The 26,640-nt window shown below is 37.6% G+C and overlaps 1 protein-coding gene across 2 annotated transcripts in view; it reads left to right on the plus strand.

Moving 5' to 3' along the window:
- The first annotated feature begins 541 nt into the window (after window positions 1-541).
- ARHGAP5 (Rho GTPase activating protein 5) overlaps window positions 542-26,640 on the plus strand; it is a 47,955-nt gene continuing 21,856 nt past the window's right edge. For both annotated transcript variants that reach the window (XM_065838127.2, XM_071809384.1), the window contains exons 1-4: window positions 542-822; window positions 7,762-7,867; window positions 10,698-14,596; window positions 25,338-25,485. In XM_065838127.2, coding sequence (XP_065694199.1) covers window positions 10,874-14,596; window positions 25,338-25,485 — 3,871 coding nt within the window. In that variant the 5' untranslated portion in view covers window positions 542-822; window positions 7,762-7,867; window positions 10,698-10,873. The remainder of the gene's footprint in view (window positions 823-7,761; window positions 7,868-10,697; window positions 14,597-25,337; window positions 25,486-26,640) is intronic.

The raw sequence follows: 26,640 nt of genomic DNA on the forward strand, positions 1-26,640 counted from the left end.
AGGCAGCCTGGCAAGAGAGGAGGTGTGGGGTCTGGGCTGCCCAATGCAGCATTTTGGCATCTTTTTAATTCCAACCCAGCCAACTGCCATTTACCTCCCTTGGAGGCACGGCTGCGGGCTGAGAGAGCAGGCTGGGCTGCAGCTGCCTCCGTGCCCTCCACGGAGCTGCCGCGCCGGCCAACAAGTCCCACGGCCGCCCGGGCGCCGTGCGGACGGCCACACCTCGCAGCCGCTGTCACGTACGAGCGCCGCGGAGTCCCGGCCCGCATCGCCGTCCCGGCCCGCATTGCCGTCCGCGACGGGACTAGAACCCCCGATCCACCGGCTCCCGGCGCTCTCCATGCGGCCACCGGGGCACGAGCAAGGCGCCCGGCGCGCGTGCCCGCGCGGGCCGGGGAGGGGAGGTGGAGCCGGCCGCGCGCGCCCTCCCAGGCTTCCCAGGGAATCCAGCGGCAGCAGGAAGAGGCGCTTCCCCGCGCACGCGCAGCTGGCCGGGCGGGCGCGCGCTGAGCCGCGGCGGCGGGAGGGAGGGGGGAGGGGAGGGAAGCTGCTGAGGTAAAGTTAGGGGGAGAGAGAGACTCCGTCAGCCAAGCGAGAGCCGGGGAAGCTCGGCGGCCGCCATTACTGAGCCGAGAGCGCCGGGGAGGGAACGGAGAGGCGGGACGGGGCTGCGGCGGCCGGGAGCGCTCGGGAGCTGCGGGCCGAAAAGCCGAGAGAGCCCCGCGGGGAGGACAAGCCGCCGGGGGCGCCGGCGTGGAGAGAGCGTCCCGGGAATGCTGCCGCTCCCGCCGCCGCCGAGGAGCCGGATCCCGACGGCGCGAGGTGAGGGGAGGAATTCGGTCCCGTGGGACCTGGCCGGGCCCCGCGGCCCGGAGCGGGGCGGCCGGCGGAAGGGGAGCGGGGGGAGGAGGCGGCTGTAGCCCGGCGAGCTGGTGCGGCGGCCGCTGGCTGTAACCAGTTCAAGGGGCTGGGGCTGGCGTGGGGAGAGGGGAGCCGGGCCCCCCCGCCCCCGCGCTCGGCCCCCTCGGCACCTCCGCGGGAGGGAGGGGAGGTAGGAAGGGCAGGGAGCGCAGTGCCTGGTCCCAGACAGGTGATGAAGGCCTGAGCAATGGGAGGGTCTGAGCCTGCTGTACGAGGCTGCCAGCTGGTCACGGCCCTCCAGGGAGGGAGGAAGGCAGGAAGGGGAGCTTCCCTGCTCCTCTCTTCTTCCTTCCTCATTCCCTTCTTCCCCCTACTCCCTTAACTGCCTCCCTCCTTCATTCCCACTGCCTTCCCCCCCACCTTTTCTCTTCTCCTTTCTCTGTACTTCTTTTCCTCCTCATCGCCCCCTTCGACTCGTTCTCGTCTATCTGTTCTTTTTCTTCTCTACTAAATTTGAACAGTTGTCAGTTCCTCTCCTCCTTCCTTTCACCTTCAAATATTGCTCGTTATTAAATTTGAGAAAACTTCGCTCTCCTAATGATGTGAGTGCATTTCTCCTTTTCCACCAGGTGGATTTTAAGGCTTTGAAACAGGGTAGCCAGTTGCAGTGTTGCAGCTTTCAAGCATTTTGAATCTCTTCAACCAGCATAACCTTTAGACTCTCTCTACCCAAGGAAAGCACCAGAGATATACAGATGTAATGCTACAGTGTTGTAAATATAGGGCATAAGGAGTATAAAACACTGTTTTAATTAAAAATAGAAGAAAGACCACTTATACAAGGAAGACATTCTTGTCACCTTCCCCCAGAATCCACCCCACCCTTCCTCTGTACCCCCCTCTTGCCCTCTCCTGTATCACTTTTGATATCAGTGTGGAATATTTCCTTAATAAGTAGGAGGGAAACGTTTTTAATCTAGACCAAAATAGGCCTGTGGGGGTATGTGTGTATTCTTTAGGATAGTGTCATGCAGATAACTGAAGGATTTTTTTTTTTGCCTTAGCCAAGATCTTTGACAGAAATGTAAAAACCACACTGCAGAGTAAAAACAGTGAAGAGAGAAGAGCATTTGCTGGTCAATTGGACATCCATTTTAAACCTGTGCACAGAAGCCAGTTACAGCATTGATACTTGTATACTCATTTCATAAATGAATGAGGAGTTAATAGGTGGCTTTTTCTTGTGCTGTCTTACCTTCCTGTGGTTCTTCAGTATGAGAGCTGTTTTCAGCAGTGACATCAGTGACCAGAGTTAAGTGCTTTCTCAAAGAACCTGTACATATTTAACATTTATAGTACATAGCTAAACAGAGCATAGTACAAATATTCATCCAGGTGCATTTTTGTAAGGGTTTATTTTCCTTCATGCTTTTTTGAAAAAAAGATTTTAAAGAAGTGCTAAAATTCTTAAAATTCTATTTACAGTACTCTACTGGAAAACTCAGTGCTGCTGAAGCTTGGGAAGCATGATGTAAATGCAGTAGTTTTTGAAAGAGTCTATAGGACTTAAAGTATCAGAAGTTGTTTAAGCATTTGTTACATTATCCTTAGCTTGTTTTAGTATAACAAGTTACTTTTAAGCTTGGAACATACTGAGCTTAAATAGTATGCATTTTTTAAAGCATCCCTATATAAAGCAGCTGCCAGTGCTGTAAAAATGTAAATAATTGCAAGTAAATTCCTACCACTCCCTGGTGTTGGACTTTATTTTAGCTAAGGTGTTGCATGTGTAACATAATCCAATTAACTACTTTAAGCTCAGACTAAATTCTTTTAACATGCTATTTTTAGCACTAACAGAATGAAATACTGCACATGTTTTTGAGGTTAAAGATAAAATGTGCTTTCCTAAAGCCGTAGGTGTTTTTCCATGTGCAAACTTTGTAGGAAAGAAAAGCACTGATCGTAATAATAGGTTGTTTTGTGTAAGTTTCTCCTTTGGGACTACTTGTTACTTGAGTAGATGGTGCAAAAATAGTTCCATTCTGTTTAATAAAGATATTAACAGGATGCTGATGGTATCTTAAGACTTCCAAAAGTACTTTTTTAACAGAAGATATGTCCCATGTGCTGACATCTTTCAGGAATATGTTGCATAAAACTTCAAAACACTCCCCATCACTACTTTTAGTAGGCTGATGCGTCCTCAAGATCCCAGGTCCAGGGCATCCTTCAGGGATGATACCCTGACCTTCGCTGGCAGAATGGGAGCTGCATCACCAGGTACTCAGCACTTGGCACAACGGTGCCGATGAGCGGGCGGGAAGCAGCCGGGCCGCGCGGTACGGGTGTGTGGGGCGCGTCCTTGCCGGAGCTGCCCGGACCGCGGTTCTGCGCGGCGGGCGCTCACTCTGCGGCGGGCGCTGCGCGGCCGCGCTCCCGCCTGGCCGCTAGGGGGCTTCGCAGGCGTGCGGGGCGGGCGGGCCGGCCCGGCTGCTGCAGCCCGGCGCAGCTCCTCTCCATTTTAACTGGGCGTGCGGGGGAAACAACGCAGCGTTGCACCTAAGCTTCCCGTTGGTTTTGAAGTACCTCCACCCTACTCGTAGCTACGAGAAAAAGTTTCGATTCAGGTAGTCCCAATAACACTGGGAATTCTGTATTAAGACTGTCAATAATTCCACCACCACCACCCCCCTCCCCCGTATCTGTGTTATATCTAACTTAACTGGTGCACAATAATGCTCTTAATAGTTTCTTGGTTTCTTTTGTGTTTTTTTGCACCACCCCTCCCTGAGAATTTTTAGCTTAAAGGTCATTGTAAGTGACTGGAATATCCTTGGGTTTTTCCATCAGTTTTAAAGAGTACATTTAAGGGTATTATGTTTTATGGATTACTGTTTGAACCTTCTCATAATTTCTTTATATTTATGGATTTTGATGAAATATTTAAAGAAAAATGCATTAAAAAATCCTCACAGGAAAATCTGAAGCAATTATAGTGAAGTTATTTTGAATTTGAGCATTAACTGTGCTTTTCTAGTCACTAGCACCAATTGGAAGCTGATTCAATTAATCTGTAGCTAGTTCTGCACATTACATTTTCTGGTAAATTGGAGTTGTTTCTTTGACTTTGAGTTACAATTCCCACCTATTTTTGCAATTCTGCATCAGTTGACATACAAGTAACAGTTTTTTTACAGGTATTGAATGAATACCTGTATGCACAATTTTGGAAATGTGTATGTTGTTGCATCTTGACGGAGATACATTTAAGTTGGCTAATTATCATGCAGCATATTATTTGCTGCTTACATACAGCTATCACTTGATCATTTCATAGCTTAAAAAAGAAGTAGATAAGCAGTCTTCTCATTTTACACAGGTAAAAATGACACGTATGGCTTGTACAAGGTCAAACAACAAACCACTGTTTAAATGAAGTTTCAAAACTTACGGTGTCAGGTCCTGGATTCTATACTGCAGTTCCTCATCAGGCAAAATAATGTGAAACGATCCAGATATGTGGATCAATGAAATGTGTTGAAGCTGCTGCTGCCAATATGTAATTTTTTCTTTTTGCAGGAAAGGCATTTTAGCTCTTTTTCTGTCTTTACCTTAATCCCACCTTCCTCATCTGCTGCTTTTTTGTTCATTGTTATAAATTCCTTCTTGGATCCCATTTGTAAAATTTCTCCATTAGTTCTTTTGTGTTCTTCTTGAATAACTTTGTAAATAAGCCTGATCAGGTACTCACACACTAAGAAGCTCCTCTGAGCAGTAAGCCTGTCCTTATCCGGTGCAAAAAGAATTAAGGATTTATTTTTTTCTGTGAACTCGTACTATTTCCTTTGCTGCTGAAGTACAGGCTTTGAAGCTATATTGAATGCTCTCAGATATTCAGAAATATGTAGATAAGTAACTTGTGCGGCCTCAGTTCAGACTAGTGCAATGCTGATGATTCAAATCTTTTCAGTTTACCTGTTTATGTTACCTTGAACTAGTTGGTGTATGTTGGTGGTTTTTGTTTGTTTGTGAACAACAGCAATAATAGATGCCCCATGGAATGCTAGGCTCCACCTAAAGAATGATATTTTCTTTTGAATTTAGAAATAATGTTTAGGCCTTGATTTTAATTTTGGGTAAGGCACTGGAGGTCTGAAGAGTACTTGTTATTAATGGGAGACATTTAGTAAACTTTAAGAGCTTTGAACAGTTTTGTATTGTTCTGTAATATGAAGTTGGGCAGTTGTTTTGTTTTTGTTTTTTTCCCCTCTTTTTTATAAATTGATTACTATGCTTTTGTATGCAAGGAACTGTCCAGGCTATGTAACTCCTTCAGGGATGGTAGTTGGCCATCATACTAACTGAATCTGAAATAAACAGTGTTAGGGGTAATCCATTCTCATCCTTCATTTACCTAGCATGACTAATCACCATACCAATTAAACTGTATTCCTTTTCAGTCAGAATATCATTACTGAAGACATTACAAGGCATTGTCCTTTATTGTCTTGTTATTGCTTGATTGATCTTAGTTCCTGATAAGCAATTTCAGTCTTTTTTTTCCTGGTTTTGGCTGGTACTTGCAGAATTTTACCAGGGAGCATTGTATTTACTCTTATTTATAAACAAGATTTTAAGTATGGTTACTTAATTAAGTAAAGGCAAGTGCAATTTTGGCATGGTACTAAAGAGGGTAGGATACATAAGTGACTAGGATCTCAGTAGACTTTGGTGAATTGAAATTGTTGGTAAAATGACATGGGTATACTTTGTATCTGATTTAGTTTCTAAAAAGGATTGTGATTTGAAGAGATTTCTTATGCTTGTTGGAGTGAAAACGGTACCTCTTGGTAAATACTGAATGAGAAACAACATTAAGCTATTTACTGGTTCTTGAAGTGAAAATGGTTGAATTATTATTCTGGTATGTTTTGGGTAGAGCTGTTATTACTGATGTGCTGATATGTCTGGGAATTCAGACACCACACTAAATATTTTCCAGTGCCAAGTATTGGTTCTCAGAAAGTGTGAAGTGAGGGATGACTCGTTATAAAAACTTACTGTCAGTAGTAACCTGAATCCAGAGCTGTAACTTCCTTGGAATCATGGTCTTTGGTATTTTAAAGTGCTGTGCATTCAAAAGTATTACTACAAACAATTTCAGTGATATCTAATGTGTTTGAATTTACTTTGTGATCTGCTGTAGATGTTACAGTAACTTTCTGTTGGTATATTCGTATACCTTCCTAAGCAGACTAGACTGTGATGGCCCTTGTTTTCATGTGTGCTTTGCTTTTCTTGACCAGCCAATTCACAAACACTATCACAAGAATGTGGTATTTGAAACTAACCCAGAAAAATATGGGTCCATGAACTGTTGCATCTAGATAACATCACAGAGTGAGTGAAGGACCACAGGAGAACACTGTTACTTTCCCTGTTGGCATTGTTGGTAGCTGCTTAAATTATGGTCATGAGCAATTCTGTGGAATGTTTCAGACAAAATTTCTGCTTCAACCGTGTTAGGTCTGCAGATGGTAAGCATTTTTAGTTTCACAAAGCAATTTTGGAAGGTGTTTAGATTAGAGTTGCATAGCCTGTTTCCTCATGTTCAATTCTGCTCACCTAGCTGTGGACAAAGAGGAATTCCACAGCTAGGAGGTTAAGGGCAGGGAGTGTGGTTTACCTCCTGTCTTTTCTTTCAAGTGACAGAATTTAGCTTTGCAGCTAGGCCAGGCTTAGTGCAGGACTGATAGTCTGCTGCCTAAAGATTTTGATGTTGTTTGGTACCACAAGTTGAAAATTACATTATTATTGAGGTATTGATACATTGCTTATCACTACTGTTGAACCTTTTTCATCCAGAAGACAGTTTACTAAAGCTTAGATTTTTTTCAATTAGCTATACTGTTCTCAAAGCAAAATGGAATTGCAAAAAATATAATCATAAGCGACAAAACAAGAAAAAACTTTGCCAGACCTCCTTGATGTTATATTTAGCACGCATACAGCATGCTGCTGCATCTTGCTTAAAAATGACACCTTTCCTTAGTTAAAAGTGGCTTACATCATGATCCAGTGCAAGTGCCTCAAGTTCCTTTCCTTTTCTGCATCTTGATGTATGCATCACTGTCCTGACATTCAAAGTCTGGGTTTTGTGTGGATGCAAACTGAAGAAGTTCTGTAGAAGAAAGTTCCATTTTTGCTTACTTTGTAGCAGCATCCCTGCCATAAAATCAACACTTATCAAGGTTATGCTAATAATTTGTATCCTAGTTGAGAATTCACAACTTTAAAATATAATTATGCTTTCAATGTCTGATTTGTCACAGTCTGTGAGACCTTTTAATTTAGAAATACTGTATTACAGATAAAAGGGTTTTGAGGTAGACCATACTTTTTTTCTAGTAATAAAATTTATAGACATGTGTTTAGACATACATCGATTTTATGTGTTTTGTACTTACTGACTATACTGACTTCCTCTTACAGAACTATGTCCTAGATATTTTAAAAGTCCAAGTTCTTCCACAAGCGATTAGTGATTTTTATAGCTTGCATTTTTTGTATTACCTGAGACACTATATTCATTTTTTTTTTCAGAAGAGGCTTCTGCAACCTAGGTATTGTTAAAATATCAAGTTGAACTTATGAAATCACAGTCTCTTAAGAAGAACTGTGCCCACTTTGTCCCAAGTATTAATAGCTGTGCTTACAGGATTTAAACCCTCTCTAAATTCAGAGGAAGACCAGGTTGAGCTTTGAGTTCTGTTTGTGGCTTTTTTAAAACAATCCTCGTGCAAAGGTGAAGTGTTGTACTTTCTCTGGCAGCTTCTGCTTTCATAATTTTAAAGTTATTAACGTTTCTTAGTGTGGGTTTTTTTTTTTTTTTTTCAGATCCCTCAGGAAGGACTTACTGAAGGACACTGTTTAAATGTGTGACATTACTGCAGGAAGATCACAGCAGGATAATCATCTTGCTTTGCACCTTGTTTTCCTGCAGGTAAGTTTGGGCTTTAGGTCTTAAAAATCTTGTGTTTAAGGAGGGAGCTGGGTGACTAAGTAGAAGATGATACACCTTATTTTCTTTATAACTTTGTTTGGAAATCTAAAAGGCTGTAGAGACAAGGTCCTTTGGTGTGACTGCAGAAGGTCACAGATTGTTCCTGCAGTGATGTCGTATACTTTGTGTCTTCAGGAGTTCTTTGGAATTTTTCTATTTAAACACAGAAGTGCTCTATTATTTTAATTCGAAGACTGAAATTAGTTGGGGAAATCAAGCAACCCCTCCTTTGAATCTGTAACAAAGATGAAGGCAGGGGGCAATGAATTGCACTGTTTTCAATTTGTTTTAACAGAATTAGGCAGTTTGAAGTAAGATAATTGAACTAACTTACCATGAATTTCCAGTGGGTATATTTTGAAACTGTACAAAACTATAAATTATGTTTAAATAGTGGTGTACTGAAAAGAATAACCTTCCATTTGGGGAGCAATTTAGTAATGGTTACATATTATATGTGAAGCCATTATGATGTCAGGTTTCTACCAGGTTTATTGCTAAATTAACATAGATTTTGTTCTGTCTTTGCTTTGTACAATCATTGCAGAGTAGAAACTGTATAAAAAATGAAAAGAAAACCACACTGGTTTTAAATATCTTCAGTGATTGAACTGCTATGGTGAAAATCTTCCATGTCAGAAATTTTGTGAGAAGCTGTGTTTGTTTCCACTTTGTCAGTGTCTCATTTCACTTTACTCTTTGTACTTAAAAATTTATTGGTTTGACAAAACCTTTGTTGAAAAAGTAAGAATCTGTGCTACATGAGGATGTGGAGTATCTGAAAGTATTGATTGTTTCTTATCAACTAGTTGCAAATTGACAGCGTCTTGCTGATTAAACGAAATAATCCCATGGATGAAGGTTTTTCTGTTCAAGTTTAGCCCACGTCAAATCCGTATTGTGCTATGGTAAAACAGAACACGTTTTATAGTGGAAGTACTGACTAAACTTCTTATTCTAGTAGTTTGAATGATGCTACTATGATAAGCTTTGCTTTATAAAGAAAACACTGCATTTGTTTGTAGTAATATAAACACTGTTTGTGAAGGATTTTCTGTTAGCTCTAAATTTTGTGTTCTAAGAATATAAAAAACACAGTGGAAACAGTAAAAAGCAAAATTTAAAATACACATTCTCTTTCTGAATGTCTTCAAGTAAACCGATTTAAGGATTTTTTTGTTTGTTTGTTTGTTTTAAAACACGGCATAAAAGTTTCAGTTCTTGCAATATAAAAACTCTCAAGTATAAAAATTAGCCTGAGTTTACTTTCCTCTTCATTTTGTAATGAAATTGGTACTTTGTTATAAAAAAAAGATGCTTTCCTTGACCGTAATTTCTATAACTGAAAGCTGGTTTTATGTATGTGGGTTTTATTTTATACATCTGTCACTGAATTTTGTTACAGATGTTGTTACATAAATACTGTGTTTCTGATCAGGATATTAAATTTTCTGTTCCTAGGTGTAAGTTGGAAAGCTCTGTTGGCCAGACATTGATTTTATACAAGATATTTAAGGTTTCAGTATTTTTACCTTTAATTGCAACTTTTAGTGATATGAATACTTCTCAAACTCAGATATGTTTTAGCAGTTGTGAAGTAGTTTTACAAGTATTAAAGCAGATTTTTGAGATACGTTACAAAGAAAGCTGAATACATGGTACCGGTACATGGCGTTATTCTTCCCTGGATGCAGGACTTTGCAGTGTGCAAAGCCTGTGTCTTCAGCCTGCCAAGGTCTCCCGAAATGTCAGCACAACCCTCTGGTGCATCAGCCTCTCCTCCCAATTTTTTCATCAGCAAACTTGCTGAGGGATCTCTCGATCCCACCATCCAAGTCACTAATGAAGATGTTTTACAGTATTGGACCCAGCAGTGGCCCCTGGAGTACACTGCTAGTTACTGATCCTCAACTAGGTGTCATGCCACTGATCACAATCTGCTGGGCCCAGTTATTCAGCCATTCAATTTTTTAATGTTTTCCTTCTAATGTAATTGTTTCTAAAACAGGAACTATCTTTACATTTACAGCGCTACATTGTAATCTTTGAATCTCAGATATAAGCCTTATTTTTCTGTACCAAGTATCTGTATGACAATATTTGTATTTCTTTGTAGAATTCAGCTTAGAAACTTCTTAAAAGCAGTTTATTTTCAGTATACAGATAAAGTAGTTTACTTCTGCAAATAGGTGGTGGCTGAGCTACATTGCCAACTTCCTGGTTCTGCAGCTTATTTTGAAATTTTCTTTACTGAAATCTAAAACCAAACCTACAGATGCACAGAAAAATAGTGTTATTCATGCAGGTAAACGTGCTATATAGTGGAAGTATGAGTGTGAATGAAAGTATGTGTATATGAATATTTGGTTTGGTTTAGAGTTTTTGTGTTGGATTTATTGTAGTGGAAAATGCTTTCTGGTGCCTACTGCCATAAGCTGTGAAGGAAACCAGTAATTTGGGATTTTGGGTGTGGTGAGTTTTGTGTTTTTTTTTTTTTTTGTTAACCATCTGCTGATCACCTATCAAAATAGGTGATGATCTTTTACTAAACTGCACCTGAAAGCTGTTTATCTTAAAATTTATAATATAAATAACATTAATATGAATAAATTATGAGTTTAAGATCTCATTTAAAGTTGTGGTAAAATTTTCATATACATAGAAAGGAATTTTAGGGTTGGAGTGCAAAAGTGCTTTTTAAAATTTCTCATGATTTTTTGAAATACCTGCAGTCTTTAAATTTTTTTTTTTTCCTCTTTCTTTTCATTAGGAAGATGATGCTCCTCATCCTAGTTATCTGAGGTTCTCTCAACAACAAGCTAACGCAAGAACAACTGAAACCTATTTCTGGAGCCCTGGATATACAACTTAAATTTGTAGGATACTTTCCAGAATGAAAACCACATACAGTTACCTTGATAATTGCAAAAGGATGAGAGGAAAGTTATGATGGCAAAAAACAAAGAGCCACGTCCCCCATCTTATGCTGTTAGTGTTGTTGGACTGTCTGGAACTGAAAAGGATAAAGGTAATTGTGGAGTTGGGAAGTCGTGTTTGTGCAATAGATTCGTTCGTTCAAAAGCAGATGAATATTATCCTGAGCATACCTCTGTGCTTAGCACAATTGACTTTGGAGGAAGAGTTGTTAACAATGATCACTTTTTGTACTGGGGTGACGTAACACAAAGTGGTGAGGATGGAATTGAGTGCAGAATTCATGTAATTGAACAGACTGAGTTCATTGATGATCAGACTTTCTTGCCTCATCGGAGTACGAATTTACAACCATATATAAAACGTGCAGCTGCCTCCAAACTGCAGTCAGCAGAAAAACTAATGTACATTTGCACAGATCAGCTAGGCTTGGAGCAAGACTTTGAGCAAAAACAAATGCCTGAAGGGAAATTAAGCATAGATGGGTTTTTATTGTGCATTGACGTAAGCCAAGGATGCAATAGGAAGTTTGATGATCAACTGAAATTTGTGAATAATCTCTATATCCAGCTCTCAAAATCTAAAAAACCCATAATAATAGCAGCAACAAAATGTGATGAGTGTGTGGATCATTATCTGCGAGAGGTTCAGGCTTTTGCTTCAAATAAGAAGAACCTTGTGGTAGTGGAAACATCAGCAAGATTCAATGTCAATGTTGAAACATGTTTTACTGCACTGGTACAAATGATGGATAAAACTCGTGGTAAACCTAAAATAATCCCTTATCTGGATGCCTATAAAACTCAAAGACAGTTAGTTGTTACAGCAACAGATAAGTTTGAAAAACTTGTCCAAACTGTGAGAGACTATCATGCAACTTGGAAAACTGTTAGTAATAAACTGAAAAACCATCCTGATTATGAAGAGTACATAAATTTGGAAGGAACAAAAAAGGCAAAAAATACGTTTTCAAAACACATAGAGCAGCTTAAACAGGAACACATTAGAAAAAGAAAAGAAGAATACATTAATGCATTGCCAAGAGCCCTTAATACTCTTCTGTCAAATCTTGATGAGATTGAACACTTGAGCTGGTCAGAAGCCTTGAAGTTAATGGAGAAAAGACCTGACTTCCAGTCCTGTTTTGTGGTGCTGGAAAAAACACCCTGGGATGAAACTGACCATATAGATAAAGTGAATGACAGAAGGATTCCATTTGACCTTCTCACTACGCTAGAGGCAGAAAAAGTTTATCAAAACCATGTGCAGCATCTCATATCTGAAAAAAGGAGGGTTGAAATGAAGGAGAAATTCAAAAAAACTCTGGAGAAAATCCAGTTCATTTCACCCGGACAGCCGTGGGAAGAAGTTATATGTTTTGTAGTGGAGGATGAAGCATTCAAATACATCACTGATGCAGATAGTAAGGAAGTGTATGGTCGACATCAGAGGGAGATTGTTGAAAAAGCCAAAGAGGAGTTTCAGGAAATGCTTTTTGAACATTCAGAGCTGTTTTATGACCTGGATCTTAATGCAACACCGAGTTCAGATAAAATGAGTGAAATTCATGCAGTTCTGAGTGAAGAACCTAGATACAAAGCTTTACAGAAACTTGCACCTGATAGAGAATCTCTTCTGCTTAAACACATAGGATTTGTTTATCACCCAACTAAAGAAACTTGTCTCAGTGGCCAAAATTGCATGGACATTAAGGTGGAGCAGTTACTCGCCAACAGACTTCTGCAACTAGATCATGGCCGCTCAAATTTATACCATGATAGTGCCAACATTGATAAAGTCAATCTTTTCATTTTGGGCAAAGATGGCCTTGCACAAGAATTGGCAAATGAAATTCGGACACAATCCACTGATGATGAATATGCATTAGATGGAAAAATATATGAACTAGATCTTAGGCCCGTGGATGCAAAATCCCCCTACCTGTTGACTCAGTTGTGGACCTCAACCTTCAAACCACACGGTTGTTTCTGTGTGTTTAACTCTATTGAATCACTGAATTTTATTGGGGAATGCATTGCAAAAATAAGGGCTGAAGCATCTCAGATAAGGAGAGACAAGTACATGGCTAATCTTCCATTCACATTAATACTGGCTAACCAGAGGGACAGTGTTAGCAAGAATCTACCTATTCTGAGACATCAGGGACAGCAATTGGCCAACAAATTACAATGTCCTTTTGTGGATGTGCCTGCTGGTACATATCCACGCAAATTTAATGAGACACAAATAAAACAAGCTCTGAGGGGAGTACTGGAAGCAGTTAAACACAATTTTGATGTTGTGAGTCCAGTTCCCACCATTAAAGATCTGTCAGAAGCTGACTTAAGGATTGTAATGTGTGCCATGTGTGGTGATCCATTTAGTGTGGATCTTATTCTTTCACCTTTCCTTGACTCTCACTCATGCAGTGCTGCTCAGGCTGGCCAGAATAATTCTTTGATGCTTGATAAAATAATAGGTGAAAAGAGGCGTCGAATACAGATAACTATATTATCATATCATTCTTCAATTGGCGTAAGAAAAGATGAACTTGTTCACGGATACATACTGGTCTACTCTGCAAAGCGGAAGGCATCCATGGGAATGCTTCGGGCATTTCTTTCTGAAGTTCAGGATACAATTCCTGTCCAGTTAGTGGCTGTTACTGATAGTCAAGCAGACTTCTTTGAGAATGAAGCAATCAAGGAACTCATGACTGAAGGAGAACACATAGCAACAGAGATCACTGCTAAGTTTACAGCTTTATATTCGTTATCTCAATATCATCGTCAAACTGAGGTTTTCACATTATTCTTCAGTGATGTATTAGAGAAGAAAAACATGATTGAAAGTTCTTATCTGTCCGACAGCACAAGGGAAACAACGCATACAAGTGAAGATGTTTTTCCAAGATCTCCCAGAGGAAGTTCCCTTGACTATAATTATCCAGATTCTGAGGATGATACTGAAGGACCACCACCTTACAGTCCAATTGGTGATGATGTAAGGTTGCTCCCAGCGCCTAGTGACCGTTCAAAGTACCGACTGGATTTGGAAGGAAATGAGTATCCTGTTCACAGTACACCACTCAATTGTCATGACCATGAACGCAACCATAAAGTGCCTCCTCCAATAAAACCGAAACCACTTGTTCCAAGAACAAATGTAAAAAAACTGGACCCTAACCTCCTGAAAACGATTGAGGCAGGTATTGGCAAAAACCCCAGGAAACAACCTTCTCGAGTGCCTGCAGCACCACCAGAAGATGTAGACCAATCTGACAACTATGCTGAACCTATTGACACTATTTTCAAACATAAAGGCTTTGCAGATGATATCTACGCGGTTCCAGATGATAGCCAGAATCGTATTATTAAAGTTCGAAACTCAATTGTTATAAATACCCAAGGTGAGGAAGAAAATGGGTTTTCTGATAGAATATCCAAAAGTCATGGGGAAAGAAGGCCTTCAAAATACAAATACAAGTCTAAGACTCTGTTCAGCAAAGCTAAGTCTTACTATAGGAGAACACATTCAGATGCAAGTGATGATGAGGCTTTCACCACCTCTAAAACTAAACGAAAAGGAAGACATCGTGGAAGTGAGGAAGACCCTCTTCTTTCACCTGTTGAAACATGGAAGGGTGGTATAGATAACCCTGCAATTACGTCGGATCAGGAATTGGATGATAAAAAATTGAAAAAGAAAACCCACAAAGCAAAAGAAGATAAGAAGGTAAGTCAGTTGATTTAATTTTATTTACAACTTCTGGTGCATTGTAAGGAGGGACGAGTCAATATATGCAAGAGTTGCACCCTATTTTAGAACAGGTTATTTAAAATTTTGGCATAGCATTGTTTGATTTTTGTCCAAGTTTCTACTTGACTTGTTCAGAGCTAGCAGACCTGAGGGAATGAGGTGGTTTGTCTACCTAATCAGCTGTTCAGTAAGTTTCAAGTAAATTTCAGTTCTTTTCACCTCTGTATGTGCATGTGCAGTGTCACTCCCATAGGAATAAGTTAAGGCAGAATTTGGTCCACAGATCCTTTGTTAATCATAACTTTTTTTAAGAAAAAAAAAATTGCTTTATGAGTTCTTGAGTAGAACTGGTTCTTTCAGTTCTTGCAGTTCTGGCTGTTGGAATGAAGTTTACAGTTGGTGAATAAAGGAGTGGTTTCTTTATAATTCTTAATTGTCCACCTGGAACTCTGAAATGAGAGCATGAGAAGGAAACTTTGTACAGTGGTTTTACTGACTGCTGCATGTTCCTAGTGTGGGCAAGCAAATAATCAAGTTGAAAGCTGTGCTACCTGTACAATTCTCTATTCAAACAAAGTAAAGGGAACGAAATGCCTGCCCAGTGTGGGTTTCTAAATAATAGTGTGACATTCTGCCTGAAAAATGTAGACGTTTTATCTTTATGCTTGTTAGTTACTTGATTTTTTAAAACAGTAAGTCAATATTATATCGAGGTATTTTTGTGGTATAGATACTGGATGTGTACTCTTAATAGTTTAGACTTTAATTTTACCAATTATTACATTGCATAAGGTTTTTGTTGAACATTAAATCAGGAGTGTTCCTGGTTAGTTAGATTATTTTCTTTCTTGTCTCAAAATAAATCTACTTTTCTGATATTGTCTTTTGTAGCATTTTAAAAAATGTGTCTTGTAGCTTAATCTGAGAGTACTTAAATAGCATTTAGAAATATGTTTTGTTCAAGTAGACCCTAGTTAAATTTTACTAATGGATGAAATTCTGAATTGTACTTCATGGTATGCAGCTGTGATTGGAATTACACATGACTGATTTAAAGGGCACTAAATTTTCTTAGGGCTTACTCATAAGCATAGATAATGATGTGTTGTGGGTATAAAATCATATGGTTAAAAATACTTTGAAGTTATTTTTTTTTGGAAACTTGCATGTTTTTAAAAACAATAATTTATATACTTTTGATGGAAATAATCTTGCTACATAGACATTAAAATATAGTATTCATAATCCTCCTACTGTCTCAGCTGCATTGAGTGTACAGAGAATTCCTGGTTAGATATTTATGTTTAAACTGTATAGACCTACTATAGTGGAATCTTCTCTTCCTGGCATTGTGTCAAGAAACCCCTTGGTATCTTTACCAAAGCCTCTGCCTTTGGCAGCCTGAATCAGAAGTTTCAGGCTGTTCTGTGTTTTGTAGTGTTTAGGACTCTTGAGGTGTACAAGAGTTGTTTCAAGGATTTTTTTTTTTCTTCCAAGTTGTGGTCCAAGAATGATACTTTCAAATTAATCAGAGACAACTTCTAATAGTAGAAGTACAAGTTATTGTAATGATGGAGAAAGCAAATTTAACTTGGTAGCTAAAATGTTTGCAAGCACTCAAAATATCTATGAAGATTGAGTGCTTTTGGTAAGTAGGGGCTTCAGTGTGTATTGACTTGCATTATGTTGAAGTGAGAGTAGTTCCATTTAATTTAATGTGTCATTCTAGTTTGTAGTATACTGCTTCGGTTTTTTTAACTGTTGATTTTTTTAAATTTTTTTTTCTTCCTAAGAGATGTGCAGTTTTATTAGTTTTGGAACTTATTCACTATGTTTTCCTGTGTTGTTTTAGATGAGCAGCTAGCAGTTTTTAATTGCCAAAACTAAAAAATTATGCAAATGATACTTGCTTTGTTGAGTGCTATTTATTCCATTTGAGGGATGTTTGCCTATGCAGATTTTTACATTTATAATTATTTTTTAAAATTGTGTTGTGATGCATTGGTGCTTTTTTGGGTTTGGCTTCCCCCTCAAGCCCCCACAACCCCCTCATTTATTGTAATTACTTTGAAGTTAAAACACAGTGAAAGTTTCTTAAAGTGGTGTTTACTTTCCTCTTAGAGGTTCTGGAAAATGTTGTAAAGGCAGGCCCAGAATAAGAAAACATTTAAAGATAATGTGTTTCAAGAAAGAGACGTGACATTGCTGAAGGATGCTCATTCTGTCCTGATGCTTTCAGACCCTAGTCTGCCGATTTACCAGATGAAATCATATAAAGCTATGGGCATGAGGACAGGTACAGGGAGGGAGGGGATGTGTGATTCAGCTAAAAAATCAAAGGGAAGAGGCAAGAGCTGGATGGGTAGGAAGGAGGAAGTGAGTTTTGGCAAACAATACAATAGGAAAAATAACAATTCCTTTTTACAACCCTGAAATTAACAGATGTAGTTTGACTGATGTGCTGATATGTCCCAAACCTGTGTGTGGTTTTTTTTTTTTTTTTTAAATCTATTAAGAACACGTTACTAGAGGCAGAACTAAACATTCAGAATTGTTTTACTTGTTGCTATTAGGAAGCATAAATTACAATATTTTACTGTGGAAAGTGTAGCAATGACAAATCTATGGTGAGCAGGTAATGTTCCTTGTAAGGTCCTCTAACACTGCCTCCTACCCAAGGAAATTAAACAATTTAAAACTAAGACCTCTTAAGTGTGGTTTGGTCTGAATTATTTGCCCATTGTTGTTGTCCAGAACACCATGTTTGTGTTCTCAGATCTTGTTTCTATATAGTGATAGTTGGAACAGGAAGAATGATCCTTGAGCTTTGTTTTAAGCTATCACAGAAATAATTATTCTGAAAACTTTCATCCCTTTGTTCTCACTATTCTGTAGAACTCCTCCAGAACTTCTCTTTCCTCTCTATTGGTGAGGAATTGTTTTGCAATTTACGCTTTTCACATTTCCTTGTGGTAACTTTTCTCCTGAAGTGTTTTTTTCCTTTTGTGATGTCTGCCACCTCCAAACAGGTGAACAGAATATGGCTGTTTCTTGACCTGAGTTTCAAGAGATTAAAAAAGGTTTTGTAACTCACTCTGGATTTATGCTTTTGAATGAGGATGACTGAAACTCTTTATGGTATGGCAAAGAATGTCACAGCGATGCATCATATAATAATGTTTGTTGTCACCTTAGGAACCTATTCTTGGGCTATCCCTGTCCTTGTTAATTTCGAGGTAATGACTTCCTACCGTATAGTACAGGTGGTTTATAGTACATGCACATTATAGTACATACAAGCACATTTAGTGCATACACATAGTACACGTATAATACATTATAGTACATGCACGTTTCGGTGCATGATTTTTCCATTAGCCTATGACCTTTTCGCTTTTGTTGAATATCATCCTCCAGTTGTCCAGTCATCACAATGGTTTTCTATATGTCACCATCAAATGCCTTGCTGAAGTCCAGATTGGTAAAACCGATTGTTTGATTTCTTTGCCTCTAGAAAAAAATACATGTTTTCACTGAAGAAGGTTGAATTAGTCTAGCGTAGTCCAACTTACCATACACCCACCTTTATCCTGTTTCATGTTACTACCATGTTTCTAAATGTTCTTATAATATTATTGTATGATCTTGCATGTGCTGTTAACAAGTTGACTGTTAAACTTTTTCTGGTAGGGAAGTATATGAAGAAAAGTGGAGAGAAGGATTAAAAGGAAAGCAGACTGGCCTCAGAATCATAGTACATTTTAGCCAAGTTGACGTGGAGTTGCATGTGCACACTTTGCTTGAAAGCTTTCAGGTGCATGTTGTATACCAATATTTGTCAAGCTCTGATGTTCTTTTTCTTTACTCTACGTAACTTTTTCTGTAAAAGTTCCTCTTATGAAAAAACATCTGGTCTTTTTCTGCTCTTATTCTGCAAGGTCTCTCTCAGATTAAATGCATTTTCCAGGGGGAGTTCTCCCCTGTATCAACATGCTTTCCATGTTTGATTATTTGGTTCCTTACCAGTGTTCACAAACTTGAAGGAACTAAGCACAGAATATGGTGTTTGTAGGCAGCTTTGTCTCAGCTGTGTTTGCCTTGCCACATTAGACCTCTGCAGCTGATATTTGTGTGCATTCGTCTCTCTGTCTTTTTAAAAAGTCCTGAGTGGGAACTGAAAGTAGATGGTTATCTCCATTAGACTCTTTAATGCTGTAATACTAAGGTCTAGTATAGAACATTATTGTGTGCCGGTACACACTAGTCTTTTTAAAAGTAGCAGCCTTACAGGCCATATAATAAACTAATTTTCTCTTTAGTTTTCCTTGATGAGTTTAAAGATATGGAGCAACAGAGAGAAAATGTAGGAAATTTCAGGACATGAGAGGGCAGTGAACATTCCTGGAGGTTAAAGATCTTGCTGGAGGAAGCCTTCTTACACCTCAGAAGACAGGAGGAACCTCTTCATGTGTGTGCAATAACCCTAAAGCTGCAGCTACCATGCAGTTTATGCACTGATATGAAGCCCAAACTTAAGTGCTCCCTGACTTCTCATTGTTCTCACCTTGATGTTCTTATGTCTAAACAAGCTTGATAGAAATATTTTTAATTATTTATCAACTATTATTGATTTGCTATTATTATTATTGCTACATTAAGTAATTGCAAGTTATTTTTGACCATTCTCTTAATTTAGTAGTCCCCCATACAGCAGGAAGCCTGCCTGGTCTGGAAACCTTTAGCTGTTCCATATAGTTACAATTAGTACCCTTATTATTTATCTTTACTATGGAATTGATGAGTATTAAAAATGTACCCATCTACTTTAGAGCTCTTTGTGAAGACTTTGAGATATGTTGAGTGTCTAATTTAGGCTGTATTTTTTTCCCTCCTATAAAGTATAGTTGTTTTAGTTTTTATTTTCCGGAGCACCCCAAGGACAGCAAGTATCCTGAGTAGATTCCTGAAAAGGAGAAGGCAGAGCCTCAGCTTGAAATAAATTCTACAGGCTTCTTGCCTAGTTACAGAAGAATTATTTTGTTAATACATTCGTAAAAGTAGGAATAAGATTAGTATGATCATCTTTCATTTTTTTTGTATGGAAGAAATTATTCAAAGTACTTCTGAAAACAAATCCTAAGTACAGAGATCTTGTGAACAATATAGTAAATTAACTGACCAGTGATAGTTCTTTGATATGCCATTGTTAAAAGTTACTAAATCTGAAAAAGTTCTTTGACCAATAGTCAATAGTTCTATTATTTGAGGTCTGATTTTTTTTTTTTTTTAAGTGCCTGGAGTTAACAGCTGTATTGTTAAATTAAATCTGAAAAACAATGCTTTAAACATTATTCCTTGTAACCTTGTTTGCGAGCAACATTTGTTGCTTCCAGAGAAGATTATGATTTATGTTCTGTTTTCCTGGATACCAAGACAATTGTAAGGTGCCTTTTAATTTAAATTAATCTTAAAACTTGTCTCAGTATATCAGCAAGAAAAATCCACTAGCACCTAGATGAATTTTTGTGTAACTTGTTCTGACTTGTTTCAGAATATAAGTAGTATAGTACAGTACAGACATCTGTTTTGCTTTGTTTAAACTTGTTTACTTTGATTGTAATTTCAAAACTATATGAAATTTTATGTTGAAACTATTACTGAAATACTGTCACTAACTGTATACCCCATGTGTGTTGATCTCAGTTTTAGTAAGAGTATGGTAACTGACAGGTGGGAGATTGGCTCACATCTTTTCAGTTGTTTTTGTATGAATTCAGTGGCTGACTTAGCAAAATACTGTCTACTTCAGACTGGAAAGTGCAGTGAGTGTTTTTTTGTTGTTGTTTATTTTGTTTTGTTTGTTCGTTTGTTTTTGTTTTCCTCCTGAGGACTATAGGAGATATCAAAATCTGTACTTTATTTCATCTGTTCAAATTTAGCACTCTTAAAATGTGTATTTGGAACCATATGCCTTCTTGAGCCTCTGTGGTTTAAAACTCAGTGCAACAAGCTGGAACTCTGAAAATGGCAGAAGGCATAAAGAGAAAAAGAGAAACCATGTTTGGGACCATCATCTGCATTATTAATACGTTGTATAGTTTCTGATGAGCTAGCCATGAATTAGAGATTACAAATACTTTATTAAGCTCATAAAATGAATACTGTTCATGGTACATGGTTTTATGAAGTATTTTAATAGTCCTGAAAATATTGACTTTGCCCTCCATGACCCCAGGCCTGACTGCAAATGGAGCGGGCAGAAAATTTCCTTTGTATTAAAAGTAGTAGTGAAGCATGAGGGAGGTGGAGAAGTGGCTGAATTTTCACTTTGCTAAATGAATTATTATGGTAGTTCTGGTGGGATGCAAGTGAGAAGAAAAGAAGGGGAACCCCTCTTCAACAGAGAGGATGTGCTAGAATAAGCAGCCCATCCATAAAGAGCTTTGATAGATAGGTGTGGGCAGGGGTTTTTGGTGTGTGTGTGTTGGTTTTTTTTTTTTTACGTTAATTTTAAAAGCTTGTGTTTAAGTGCATTGTACTCCCAAGACTTACAGCTGGCTGAAGTCTCAGCCTAGTTTCTCTCTGGAAGATGAATGCTGCTTAGCTTGTTCTCTGCTACCTAGTGTCAAGAGGGTTAATCTTGCATATACTTTAAATCTACATTTTCACGGGTTTGTGCTTTTTATAATAATATTTCTAGTTTTGAAATCAAGATTTGGATACTGTGCTGTGCTAGAATACATGTTTTCACGTTTACATTTTATTAAGAAGACTTCAGCTGATCTTCTGCAACACATGTTTTGGTGATTAAAGTACTGTAATTAAAGCAGTGTTGCAGATAAATGGTTTTGGTATCAGCAACACAAGGGAAGTGTGGGATTCTCAGAGTTAAAATACTTTACTGCCAAAATATATGAAGATCAGCTGGAGGTTTGGCATTAACCTCTTTTAGGGTATGAAGGGAAGTTGTCCTTGGCAACAAGCAAGTGGTGAAACCTATGCTGGAAAGCCCAGGATTAGTGCAGCAATTAATTATTTTAAACAAACGACAACAACAAAACAAACAGACACCCCCTCACCCCCAACCTCCCAAACCAGATTTGTATGAAAATGAAGGACTTCAACTTTATCACAGTATCGTTTTAATTACTAACATGAAGCATTGGTATGTGAAACAATGAGCTTTTTGCTAGGATTAACTAACAAAACTTTTGTGCTGTTTTTTGTCTTCTCTAACTTGACAACTATTAGTACTTTTTTATTAAGATGTAGAAGAAGCATAAAAAATTGTCTTTCACTGTTCCTAGATTAGTGCTCACTGCACGCAGGATTAGGTGGCTGCCGTATCATGCGGGTAGGTGTATTGGGCAGAACTATGGAACTAAAAATAGCTGTGATAAAATCATAATCTCTCGGCCAATATCTAGGAATTTAGAAAAATGCCTCTTTTTCAGGTGCTGTTTAAATAAATTAATAACTTAAAGTTTAACAATGTTTTTGTTTAAATATTGTTTCATTGGAGAACTATTAGAAGTTAATTTTACAGGAAAAAATGTATGATACTAATTATCTTGACTAGCAGATTTTAAAGTTCCATGCTATGATTGAGTGGATCAGAAAAAGCTGCTATTTTCTCAGAGTGGGTAACAGAGATTTGAAAAAAGCTTTCACTAAAGCTTATTTTTGTTAGACATAAGACCTGTATTTTTTTTTCCTGAAGTCAGTTGATCTTTTGACAAAGATCAGGTCTTTTTCACAGTAACAGGCCTTTTCATTCAGGACAAGTTTTCCGCTTAAGAAGTCTAGACATGCAACTTAAGTACAGAAGTCTGAAATCAGGAGATAATGTAGTGCTTTTTTAATACCTTATGGTTTCATTGTTAATTTGCAGAAGTACTTTTTTGTGAAGATAGTGTTATTTTCAGAAAGATTTGATCTGTTATTGGAGAGATATTTTAATAAATATTGGACAGGAGATAAATAAAATACATAATGGGAAATAGCGGATAGAATTATTATTGTTACTTCATCTGCCTTGTGAAATTCTAATTTCATGTTTATGGAATAGCCATGCAACCATTGTCTCTTATCCTACTCCTAGATCAGTTTGAAAAGGACTTCAGGGTGGTTTGTTTGTTGTTGTGTTGGGTTTTTTTTTTTTTAATTATTTTTTCTTTATTCTTTTATTGTTCTTCAAATTCCTTAGACAATTTTAAGCTTTCCAAACTGGAGATTGAACTGATTGTTTCAGGTGGACATTTCAGCTAAGAAACATTTCTGCATTTTTTAGTGTCAATGCAATATTTGGTATCTCAGTTCCTTACAACCATTCTTCTAAACATGGGACAATTATTAGAGAACAACACTGTTTATTCTGGCTTTGCAGATGTATTTGATATTTCATACTACTTCCAGGTATTCTACACAGATAATAATGTTAATTACTATTATAATTGTTAAATCCTTTTATAACTGTAAAATCCTAGTTTATTATTCCATTAACTAGATTGCTTTCCATTCACACCAACAAAATTTGTTTATATTGAATTACGTTATGCTAATATTATGTCTTAATCAAAGAGACACACACGGTTTTTCTGTCTGCTGGATCTGAAATACACAGTCTGAGTGTTACTCCATTCTAAGATGGTGGGGATGTGCACTGAACACTGTGGAAAAAAAATAATTTCAATTTGGTTTTGCTTTTTTCATTGCATTAATCTACGCATCTCTAAAATTATCTTTCATGTAACATTTTACAGAAATGTTTTCACTTAGTTTTACATGTACTTTAGCTTCAGGTAAGCTCTTTCAGCCACTGCTCATCTGAACTGGGTACATTTATTGCCTAAATAAATATGAGTTTGCCGCTGAAAAGAAAATGGCAAATGAATTAGCTTGAGTACCGGGGGCTTCAAAGAAGGAAGTTTTTAATCTGAAGGCACATACTGGTTGAACCATTGATATCTTATCTAAGATGAATAAAAGTTATGCAAAGAGTTGACATTTGAAAAGAATGCTTTCAGATATTGTCTGCTTTAGCCATGAAAGTTTATCTTAAAATTTTATCCTAAGTTGTTTTTTTTTTTCTCTAAACTTTTTTATTAAATTTTCAGTTAAACTAAAACAAGGGGGGAAAGTAATTGCTGGAGGGCAATTTCTTTTTAGTGTTTTGAAAAACTAGTAAATGTTCCTTCCTTATAAATTAGAAGTGCCAAACCTTTTATAGAAATGCCAGATTTGAAAGATAAGTCTGATTTTTTGTTAGTCTTCTGTTACTGTGGTCAATCACATGTATTCTGCTGCTGATTGAAAGAAGCAGAAGCTGTCTTGCGAAGACATTCCTCATCAACAGCCTTACTTGTTTAATTAGGTTATTAAAAATCTTTGATGAACAGATATTTTTATCAAGTGTTGGAGAAGTTCCACAAGTGCTGTAGGGTGATGGTTGGAGAAATGTTCTTCAGGCTGTGGTTTCCACTGTCCCCCATGGAGTTAAACTTCATCTCATGAAATTCTTAGTGGACAAGTCAATCATGAATATGTACCTTGCTAACTTGAAGTTCTAGGTTGTCTGTAAGTACTGATTAAGTACATTTGGTGGTACAAAAGTCTAGAAGTTAACCCGTTGGGGTTTTTTACACAAAGAGATTGAAATTCAAGACATTTCTAGATATAAAACATAGAAATGAGGCATGTTCTGTCTTATTGAGGTGTAGTCTTACTGTAAATAGTAAAATTCTAGAAACCTTGTTATTAAATTTAAATCTGGCTCTTGTGCTATTTGGTTTTTTTTTATTATTTTATTTTGTGCTATTAGATATTGACTGAAAAACCTGTGTATGGAAATGTAACTTCCTTTAACTTCTTACTGTATTAAAATTTAAAGATAAAATGCTAGATTTTAATGGCAATGTTCATTCAGTTGTCTCTGTATAGCAAATTGACCACTTTAAATGTCCATCTCTGAATATTTTGATCAACATTTAGAGATGAAGCATGGTATCTGATACAATATAATTCTTGTAATCATTCAAAGGTGTTTTATCAGGTGGACTGATAATTCTCTATCAGGAAAAACAAAAGAAAAAAAGCAAGCAAGAAAACTCCATGTGAAACTCATCATCTTTTTAGATTTGGTTGGGTGCAAACCTCCTTTTGGCTGAAATCCTGTGCCTGTAACAAAGCCATCATACTTAATAGGAGCGCCTGCAACTCTAACTCTGAAGTTGATTGCTATACATTCTGCATCAGGTTTCTAGGATACTTGCAGTATAAAGATTTTGTTTCTTTAATGAGATGCATAGAGAAGATGCCGTTTTTGTGACATGACACTTCACAATCTTATCCTAAAAATTCCTGTAGAGGTGTGGTTCAAATGTGATTCATGTAGATTCCTTTGTGAATGTTGCTGAAAGTTAGTATGTAAAAACTTGTCATAACACTCTGAACAAGTAGCGTGTTTATTTTTGTTCCTGTAGTATTTCAATTAGTGATCATCCTATTCCTAATGTGATTGAAAAATGACCAGATGTATTAGAAGTTGAGTGCTTTTTATCTAATCCATGGTATTTTGAAAGTATGCTTATTCACTTTGTCATAGAGGAATTTTAAAGTCTGATAGATATATGATCTGTTTGTTTATACTGAATGGTTACAATATGAGTTAGTTAAAGTATTACTTGAGTATTACTTAAATAACTCTGTTTTGTTGTAGCCAAAAAAGAAAACTAAGACATTCAATCCTCCAATCCGTAGAAACTGGGAGAGTAATTACTTTGGGATGCCCCTACAGGATCTGGTTACGCCTGAGAAACCAATACCTCTGTTTGTTGAAAAATGTGTGCAATTCATTGAAGATACAGGTAAGATAGGAGTTTTAAAGTACTTTTAGAACTTTATTCTAGAAATAAATTTTGGGAAAAGCACATTTCAAAAGTGTAGTATGTTCTCTAAATTATATGCTTAGTGTGTGATGTTCTTTATTTACACAAATATTTAATTTATTTTTGACAAACATTTGAAGTTTAACATTTATTTCCAGTAATTTAAAGAACTGATCTCACTTTTTACTGCCAAATGACTTTTAACCCAATGACATTCCAGTCTTATATGTCTGACTTGCCACTATTTTACTTCATATATTAGAAAGCCCTGAAATCCGCTTTTTCCAATTGCGGAAAACTGGGTATGGCTTGTTTAGTCAGCTTGCTTTATTTTGCTGGTAAACTTAGTTTTTCATTGTAACTTGTTACAGAGATGGAAACATTTATTTTCTAAATACTGTGTAAGTTCTATGTGAAAAATATTGAGCAACTTGTTTAACTTGTAGATTTCCAGTTTAGGTAAAATATTAACATATATGTGTTTGCATTAGGGTGAAATTTCACAGTATGGTTTTCATCTCCATTCTCCCTGGCTCCCTGGTTGTGTGTTTGTCCCCTGACTTGCTGCTTTCAGACTATTTACTATGTGACTGTGAGGCAAATAGGATGATCTTGCTGGTTCAACAGAAGAGTATGTTTGGGAGTGGGGAGTTTTGAGGTTTGGGAGTGACCTGGGGTTGGGTTTTGTTTGTTTTCTTTTTTTTTTTTTTGGTTTTGTTTTGTTTTTAGAGATGGTGAGCACAAGTTTCTGGTTAGTGTTTAGATCTTGCTTGCTCTGAAGTTGCATAAATGCTGTGTTGCTGTATTTGAAGCAAATGAGAGTGTGAGACTGGAGTTGAAACATGAGCAGGACCATCTTTTGAGGGGTGTCTACAGTTTGATGTTGTTTAGCGCAAAGTAAAACAGCACCTTTTTCCAACATTTTCTTAGTTCTGTAATACAGTTTTGGCTGTGAGATGACAGTAACAGCGTTAGCAAGAGTAAAACTGAGGGGTCTTCTTTCTTAAACTAAAATTCAGTTTTACACCCATCTGTAAGAGTAGTGTTTCAAGTGGTGAGCCTAATAGCTGCTTTTGAAGACTTATATACTGTGTTATTGCAATCATAAAAATCAGGTGAAACCTCAGGCACTGC

This window comes from Patagioenas fasciata, chromosome 5 (assembly GCF_037038585.1).
Source record: "Patagioenas fasciata isolate bPatFas1 chromosome 5, bPatFas1.hap1, whole genome shotgun sequence".
NCBI lineage: Eukaryota > Metazoa > Chordata > Aves > Columbiformes > Columbidae > Patagioenas > Patagioenas fasciata.